The 9,143-nt window shown below is 38.4% G+C and overlaps 1 protein-coding gene across 1 annotated transcript; it reads left to right on the plus strand.

Annotated features, from left to right (window-relative positions):
• The first annotated feature begins 4,684 nt into the window (after positions 1-4,684).
• LOC142370242 (sialic acid-binding Ig-like lectin 13) lies at positions 4,685-7,623 on the plus strand. The gene is made up of 5 exons (XM_075452722.1): positions 4,685-5,029; positions 5,837-6,142; positions 6,370-6,451; positions 6,554-6,590; positions 7,313-7,623. Exons 1-5 carry the CDS (start codon positions 4,705-4,707, stop codon positions 7,364-7,366), a joined length of 804 nt encoding a protein of 267 aa, XP_075308837.1. The 5' UTR covers positions 4,685-4,704; the 3' UTR covers positions 7,367-7,623.
• Positions 7,624-9,143: the final 1,520 nt, after the last annotated feature.

Raw genomic sequence — 9,143 nt, forward strand, 5'->3', positions numbered from 1 at the left:
GTGTGATCATATAAGTTTATTTTTGCCTCACACACGATATTAGTTCATGTTAAATGACACAAAGAATGTCTTCTTCCTCCTCGCTTTTATCACAGGAAGCTCTGAACCTCCTCAAACTGCAGCTCACATGGTTTATTCACTGATAGCGTCATCGTTTAATTGCTGATATGTGATAAGTGATATGCATACCACATCATTTAGGCCAGCGGTGGAAGACGTCTTTACATCCTTTTCTAATATGTTAAACTACAACATCATTGTAATCAAAGACAGCATCGCAAATGTTATCTGCAAAATGTTGTTCATTTTGTTCAAAGTTTGTGCTCATTTTGGTGTCGGGACAGGCACCAGTGTGTTAGCAGAGCGCTGTGTCTCCTTTTGTTTTGGCAGCACATTGAGTGTTGAGAAGAACAAAGGAGGCTAAACTGCTCCTAATCTAATGTTCTCTTGTTCTGGCTACTTATATGATGTATGCATTGTGCAGGAGACAATCAACAGTTTATAATGACGGTGTGGTGGGTAGACCTGTGATTTTATGTTTTTCCACCATAGTTTGGGTTTTTGCTGTCTTTTTATTTTTTAGCATGATAATAGACTTATATTAGAGTTTGAATACAATTAGAGACAAAGTTCCTTTAGATTTTTATACCTGACTGTTTTATCGTATGTATATGAAGCTGGTACTCTTGAATTCTTCCTTAAATAGAACAGGACATCTCCTTTATTATGTTCCACCATTTGGCCCGTTTTCCTTGAAAAAAGGTTTTGTAAATCGATCCAAAATAGTTTAGAGAACATACAGGTGGTGAAGAAGTGAGAGATTGTTACTTTGTTTAATCCACAGAAATCAGACGAATGGTTCATGTTCAGTTTAAATATCTTTAAAGTATATATTTCAGGATCAATTCTGTGTAGAATTACAGGAGATCTCCTTCAGTAACTGGATGAAAATAATTGAAAGATTGTTGGACACACTGTCATAAAGAATGGTCACGGTGTATCCTGTGTTAAAGGAGATTTGGAAGGAAGCATTAGAGTTCCTTTCCTTAGAGATTATCAATGACTCTTGTGTATTTCTGGGTGATTTCACTCAGTTAGGAAGGTTCCTAAATAGAAAAAGACTATTTGACCAGACCCCAGGGATGAAGCGCTGACAAGAAGAAACAGGAAGTAAAGCTAACTGAGGTGCAGAAGGATGTTGGACTTCAAATTTTTTTAAAGATGATTGTTAGGTGGGGTTTAATCATTATCTTTTTTTTATTTAAAGTCTTTTACTTCATTTTCAGTTGTTTCATGATCTATTTATGATGCATCATCTGTGTCTTGAAATGTGTTATTTGCATAGAGCTAAATGTAATGTTGACTGGAAAATGTCACTTTCACTGCCAACATGTCAGTGAACAAAGTCCCAACCTACAGCACACCGTGTGGCTTTGTTGTGACAGATTGCTCTGATTTGTGTGCCGGCCTCAAACGCTTGTTTTAATGTAATTTGTCAACTGTCAGATACAAGCAAATAGATGTCCCTCCGCTCTAAGTAGAGACACACTTCTACTGTCATACACTCTTATATATGTGTATCCGAATGACTTTGAGTTAAAATTGGTCCACACAAGGACACAGGAATGAAAGAGAGGCTTAAATCAGTGGATTTTTACATTGTAATTAAAAAGTAATTAAGTAATTAAAAGTTAAGACATGCGTGTGGAGTCTTTGGCAGTTACCATTTATTAGTTTAATGAGGATGAAGAGGAATGTAAAAGGAAGTAGATTTCCCTCGTGCAGTCTGTAAACACTGGTGGTGATGGAGCCAGAGTAAAGCATGATGCTGAATGTCTTGATTGGTGTGAAGTGAAGAGCCACTACTGACACATGTGATAAAAGCTGGAGGTGAAAAGGGTGGAGGAGGTTTCACATGGATCTGAGAATGAAATTATATCAGACAGCAGCAGAAAAGAGGAGAGTTTGAAATGATGGAGAGAAGCTGTGATTGGATCAGCTGAGGAAATCAGCTGATGTGATGAGTTAGGAGCAGGTAAACAGAGTTTACAGTATTTGTTGATGACATTTTCTGCACTCGTGCTTCCCTGTTGTGCCAACGTCCTCCAATGTTGATGTAGAACAACTTTTCACCACGAGGCTGCACTGTTGGTCACATAAAAGCCACCGATGTTTCAGGCATCACTTGAGCAAACGATCTCATGACAGATGTTTGACTCAAAGGCAACATGAGGCTCAGAAGGATGAAAACAGCTGTTTGCATCACGACATTTTTGTGTTACGGCTACATTTTCTGTGACTTGTTAGTCATTTGATTTTGTCTCCTTAAAGCCAGCTGAGGTGTGATATTTTCTGGAAAAACAATAAAAATGCTATTACTGCAACTTCTGCCTTTTTGTTTGATCAGGTTTTAATGGCCAGTTTTTTCACGAGCTTTTTAAAAGTCTTTTCCTGTTTAAAGAACTTACCCCTACTCATGTTTCAGATTTGTTTTCCCCTAAAAACCATTTACTTTAGCTTAAGCTCTGCTCTCTTATTGCAACCGGCCTGTTGAACTCGCAGTGTGAACATGCACTGATGTTTTTATTCTACATGTGTAAATCACTTCCCTTTGATAAACTGTATCTCATCAACCAAAAAACAGACATGAAACCTTCACTACGATGTGTGACCACAGCATAACTATGAAAACTATTTCTTTAACAGTAAGTCATGTCGCATTAACTGTCTATATAACTAACTGTGCTACAGTCTTAAAAAGCTGTTTGCCTGTTCAAGAAAAGCTAAACAGAGAAGTTGTTGCATGGTCTGCTGCTGATCTGCTTAATTTAGAAGTGCCATCACTGAAACTTCACACATGGTGTTTTAGCTGTTTCGCGGTGGCCATCTCTATCTGAGTGTGAAGCTGCCGGGATGAGAATTAGTTCTGCCAAGTCTGAGGACGTGGTTGTCAGTGTTTGACCCCTTTGGGTCAGAGTGAGTGGGGGAGTTTTAAATAACTTGAGGTTCACAGGTGGGGAAAGAATGAGGTGTAGTGGGTTTCTGTGTCGTTGGAGGCTCTTCTATAATTACAGAACATCACTAAATGAACCATTAGGATTAACAAACATCTGTCTGACACCTGTCTCACTTCACAAGCAAAGCAACTGAGCCCTTCAGCCCAATAAATAAATAACAGATTACAAAGACGCCTAAGCCCTGTATATTTTGGACCATGCATGCATGATCCAAATGTTAGCAGATCAGAAACCTGGACTCATCTATTTGAAGCAGTCTGGAAAACATGGAATAACATTAGGCTGCCTGTACTTTTATATTGAGAGTAAAATACACAGAGAAGAAAAGAGAAGAAAAAAAGGTCAAATGAGAAATACACACACCAATATACAACCTAATAATATTTTGACTGGTACACTTTTTTTTTTTAAATGGCTGCAGAAACAAACTAGTTCCCCATCTCATTTAACTCTGTTTGATACAATATGTAAGAGGTATGTGTGAGTGTGAGAGAGAGAAGATAGAAACTGATGACTGTGTACTTGAAGATAACGGGTTAGTTGGGCTGTCCTCTTTTCTATCAAAGTTTTTCCATCATGTGGACCACAGCTTTGTTCATTGTTCAAGTTTTGTCTGCTGGTTTTATTGATGTTACAGTCTTTGTTTCCTTCTGCTGGATAAAACTGCAAAGTTAAAAAAAAGAATGACATCATCGCCTGTAACCATGTACAGAGTAAGACGTGCTGTAAGACTGTGTGTGAATGGATGAATGTGGCTTGTACTGTAAAAGCGCTTTGAGTGTTCAACTAGACCAGAAATGCTGCATTTACCATGTTTGTGCGCAGCTAAAGTGCACAAATTCATCTTTTTGAAATATATTCGATGAACACCTGACTTAATTTTTAAAAAATCACTCTTACTACACCGGGCATTTGCTGACAGTGAGACGTGTCATAAAAATGATCTTTGACAAAACAATTTCATTCACATCCTAATAAGCTCAAAATGTTAAAGTGTGACTTCCTCTTTCACACGTCTGCAGCAGGAGGGATGAAGACGTACGTTAGATTTTACTTGACATTTGCTGTTGAACAGAGAAGTTGGTTATTTGATCTGCTGCGGATCACGGTAACAATAATGTGAGTAATTTTTATATTTGAACATTTCCAGCCTGAGATTTGACCATTTTTCTCGTTTTCATGAATTCTGCTGAAAAATACTTCAGAACACAGACAATTCGGTTTTGTAAATTTTAAGTTTCTGGTTTAAATGTTTAAAGTTGATGAAAAGAAGTTTTTGTTCATATCTGCTTTGATGAAAACACGGACATACGGCCGTTTATTTCAGCTTGTTTTCAGTCTCAGAGATGAAGGAGGAATGTAGGAGTTTCATGGCAGCCCTGTCTGTGAACGCGGTGACAGTCAACATGTTCCTGAGCGTCTTCTTTCTTCCAGGTGAGCTCTTTGTTCTCTCACTTTCATTTGGAAACATTACATGAATCATTTCTAGTCTGAAATATTTGATACTGATATTGTTTAAAGGCTCCACGTGTAACATGCTGCAGCTGAACTGTAGTTTGTGTATCATGAACTTTCTCTTCAGGCAGATTTTGCTCCACATTATGTTCATCATTAGTCTGGTTTTACAGGTGTTTTGGCTGCATGTGGTTGGGTACCAGCAGGCCTCTCTATTACTGCACCAAAGGAGATGGAAGCACTGAGTGGATCTTGTTTGCAAATCCCATGTAGCTTTACTACAGATCAAACAACATTTAACAACAGAGGAACTATCTATGGAGTGTGGATTAAGAATGACCATAGGTTTGCCAAGAATCCAAACAATGTAGTTTTCAACAGCAGTAAATCGGATAACATCTATCAAATGAAGATCACTGGAAACCTGAGTCAGAAAAACTGCACCACTCTGTTTTCTGATTTAAATACAAGTCATATAGACAGATACTTCTTCAGGATTGAGAACGGACCGTTTAGAGTAACAGCTTGTGATGATCCTCTTAACATAAGAGTTAAAGGTGAGAAAGTTTTCTCTTTATTACTCTATAATGTTATTAGTAGAAACACAATTTGAAATTAGTTGTACATTTATCTTCATAAACAAATGAATGAAATCAATAGAATAGAATGCCTTTTATTGTCACTATACAAGTACAATGAGATTGTAGGGGGGTGTCACTATGTAGAGTCAGAGTCAGTGCCTGTTTGAGTTCAGAGTGTTTATGGCATTTGGGAAAAAACTGTTCTTGAGTCTATTGGTCCTTGCTTTGATGCACCTGTAGCGCCAACAGGTCAAACAGTTCAAAGCCAGGGTGGGAGCTGTCCTTGACAATGTTTTCTCCTCTGCTGAGGCAACGGGAAGTGTAGATGTCCGTCAGGGAGGGGAGAGGGCAGCCAATGATTTTCTGAGCTGCCAAACGTGTCAGTTAGTAGTTTGTATATAAATGACACACAATAGACATACAGCATACATATACATATGTATACATACAATATGTTCATTTTCAAAGGAACTGTTAAGACAACAACCATCATGAACCTTAAAACAAGAGGACATGGAAATAAATCATCATCAGTCATATCAGGTCGAGTTGATGTAATTATTGTCAGCCATAACATTTGTGACCATATTTCAGCCTCCAAAGTACAGATGCAACATTAAGAGTTGTAACAGGAGAACTATTACTTAGATTTAATTGATCAACTTTTGGACTTGGCTTGATAACGCCACACTGATCTCCCTCTGTGTAGAGTCAAATAAAACTTTTATGGTTTTCTATTCCTTTTTTTTTATGTTATCATTTGTGTTTGATGCTAAAACACAGATTCTGCTTGGAGCCCCAGAATTAAAATCTCAGGTGAACTGAAGGAGAAGGAGTCTGTCACCATCACCTGCTCAGCTCTCACTCCCTGTCCTCACTCCCCTCCTGAACTCACCTGGAATCTCCAACAACACTCTCACAGACAAATAGAGGAAAACACAGAGGGAACCTTTACAGCTAAAATCCAGGAGACCATCCCTCTGTCAGACACACATGATGGATACACCATCAGCTGCTCTGTCAGATATCCTGTGAATGCAGGAAAAGATGTCAAGACAGCAGAGACAGAAGTGACTCTCAGTGTTTCATGTAAGTGATCCTGTCAGCACATCATGGTTCAGCTGTTTTTTTTAATAAAATGCATGTTTCCTTAAGATCAAAGAATTAATGGGAACGTGGAAGTTTCCGTTTTTTTCCTTTTTCTCTCCAGCAAAATTAGTCAGACCCCATATGTTTAAAAGATGTAAGAATCAATGTTTGTCCTGCGACGAAGCACTTTCCCCTGAGGAGAAGGTGACCGTGCTGTGTCTTTACAGATATTCCAAAGTTTGAAGTTTACACTGCAGTGAAGATCCTGGGAATTGTAACCCTCTACAGCACAGCCATCGTGTTTGAGTGGTGAGACACACTTTTCGTTGAGCTGATACTTTGAAGCTTTTTTTTTTTAAATTTCAAATGTTTAACAGTATTTAACTTCTGTCTCACCTCTTTTTCTTTCAGCTTGTTTAGATCAAGATTCTCCAACAAACAAGAGAAGGTAAGCTGGCTGAGCTCACTGTTGTTGTTAAAACTGTCAAACTGTCTGAGAAGCAAAGCAAAATCCACCTAAAACAAAGCTTTACTGGGATCAAGTGCAGTTTTCCACAGCATGTTGATCATGTCGTTGTATATAACAGACAGTGATGGTTAGACTCCAGTGTCTTTATCAATGGAAAAAAAGGACGGTAGAGTAATGCAGCTGTATTTGCTTGAATAGTTAGTCTGCTTTTGCACAAGTGTTACAGCTGCCTCAAAGACAAGCTGAAGATGCTGCTGCTATAGGTGTTACATCATGAGTTTCTAATGGAATGTGTACAAAAATATTACTGACATTCAAGGATAAGAAGATGTTTTTTTTCCCATCAGTCATTGCAGGATTGACATCTTGAGTTCAGTTTAAGTGAATGGATGTAAGTTAAACCTTATTAGAGGCTCTCATAGTTTCAACGATTGTTCGTCGCATTTACAGCCGACAAGAATAAAGATCAGTTTATTTATCTGATACGGCATCTAGAAAACCAGCAAAGCCGCAAAGTCACTGCTGGTGTTTGAATGCAGCTACATGCAGGTTTTTTAAAAAAAACAGAAGTGACTTACTGTAATGTGCTGCAGCCATTTTGTTAAAACAAGAAGTCCCATTTGTTCCTCTTCAACGGTTTGAGCTGCCGTAAATGAATTTCAGAGAACCAAACACCTCTCCCTGTTGTTTCACTTCCACAGGATGCTGAAGAAGCGGACAATGTCAACAGAGTGATCGAGATTCAAGCTTCATGAGCCACAAGGAGACGAGGAAGACGTTGTGGCCATCGTTGATGGAAGGATTTCCATTTCTTAAAATTATTATTCATTTCTACCTGCAGATGTGTCGTTTTAGATTGTGAAATTTGAGTTTCTATATCAGATTTCTCATAAGTTTCTGTTGACCTACACAGCTGTTTTGTTTAAATTGTTAACATATCAAACATGTGCAAACAGTCATCTCACTGCTCTGAACAGAAAAGTTGCAGAATGTGTTTCTGATGTTATAGACTAGAACTAATATGCAGTATAGTTTAATTCTATACTAAATGGTTTTAAAACATGTATCCTTGTCATGTAGCTTTTAATAACTTGTGTGTATGCTTATGTATTAAAGGCATTCAGAACTATAATCATGTTCTCAGTGTTTCACTGTTTATCAACAACACATATTGCTGGGGAGCTCTGGAGAGGGATGCTCCTTCTCTGTCTGTTCCTGCTCCAGTGTTTGAGGGGGCCCCTGATGCAGGGCTGTTAAGGATAAAAGTCTGAAAGAAATTACAGGACATTACAATTTATTCTTTGTGTGGAAAGTATCACACCTCAGCTGGCTTTAACGAGACAAATTAAATGACTGACTAGTCACAGAAAATGTAGCTGTAACACAAGAACGTCATGATTCAAACCGTTTTCATCTCATCTCATTATCTGCATCAGATCGTCTCGTGTTGCCTTTGAGTCAAACATTTGTCATGAGATCGTTTGCTCAAGTGATGCCTGGAACATCAGCAGCTTTTATGTGACCAACAGTGCAGCCTAGTTGTGAAAAGTTTTCCTACATTAACACAAGAGAACGCTGGCATAATAGGGAACCAAAAGTGGAGGAGACGTAACTGATTACATCTCTTTTCACCTTCCACTTTGATCACAACAAGTAGCCATGTGCCAGTAGTCCGCTTCACTTTACATCTCCTCAATACAGACATCAGCATCACTCTTTACTCCGGCTCCACCATCACCACTGTTTACAGACTGCATGAGGGCTTCCTCATTAAACTGACAAAGACTCCAAATATGTGTCTTTAATGTTTAATTACTGTTCATACAATGTAAAAAATGAATAGTTTTAAATAAACTTTAAATAAAATATTGAAAAAGAAAAAGAAAAAAACGATTTAACCCCAACCCGCCTGATTAGATGAGAGAAAACAAAATAAACTTTGAACAAACAGTAAGGAAATCTGTGTGAGGTCGATTACTTCTTTGTTGTAACAATGCTTCTTTGAAATATATCTTATACCGTTGGAAAGCCTGTTTATTTCCCCTTAAAAAGTGCAACATTTGTGAGGAAAATGCATTTGGGGTTTGAGCAGCAGAATTGAGAATGTGGCTTGTGCCCATAAAAAACTTGCCAAATCTTCTCTTTCACCTTCCACTGAGGCCTGCCCATCCATCCATTTTCTATACCGGCTTAATCCAACGCAGGGTCGCAGAGGGTCTGGAGCCTATCGCAGCTGTCATTGGGCAAGAGGCAGGGTACACCCTGGACAGGTTGCCAGTCCATCACAGGGCCACACGGAGACAAACAACCATTCATATTCCCACTCACTCCTCGGGTCAATTTAGAGCAGGGGTGTCAAACTCATTTTCACCGAGGGCCACATCAGCATAATCGTTGCCCTCAAAGGGCCAGATGTAACTTATAAATGTAACTACTCCTTAATGTTAAATAACTCTTAATTTATGACTTATTCAAGTTTCAAATATTGCATATATATTTGCATAGATGTAAAAAAAAAAATATGTTTGCTTG

The sequence above is a fragment of the Odontesthes bonariensis genome, chromosome 20 (assembly GCF_027942865.1).
Source record: "Odontesthes bonariensis isolate fOdoBon6 chromosome 20, fOdoBon6.hap1, whole genome shotgun sequence".
Lineage (NCBI taxonomy): Eukaryota > Metazoa > Chordata > Actinopteri > Atheriniformes > Atherinopsidae > Odontesthes > Odontesthes bonariensis.

Excerpts from the sequence above, each read along its gene's own strand:
- LOC142370242 (XM_075452722.1), top strand. The coding sequence starts at position 4,705 with ATGGAAGCACTGAGTGGATCTTGTTTGCAAATCCCATGTAGCTTTACT. Across the intron at positions 6,452-6,553 it reads ACAGCCATCGTGTTTGAGTG|CTTGTTTAGATCAAGATTCT; the intron begins GTGAGACACACT and ends TTTTTCTTTCAG. Across the intron at positions 6,591-7,312 it reads TCTCCAACAAACAAGAGAAG|GATGCTGAAGAAGCGGACAA; the intron begins GTAAGCTGGCTG and ends TCACTTCCACAG.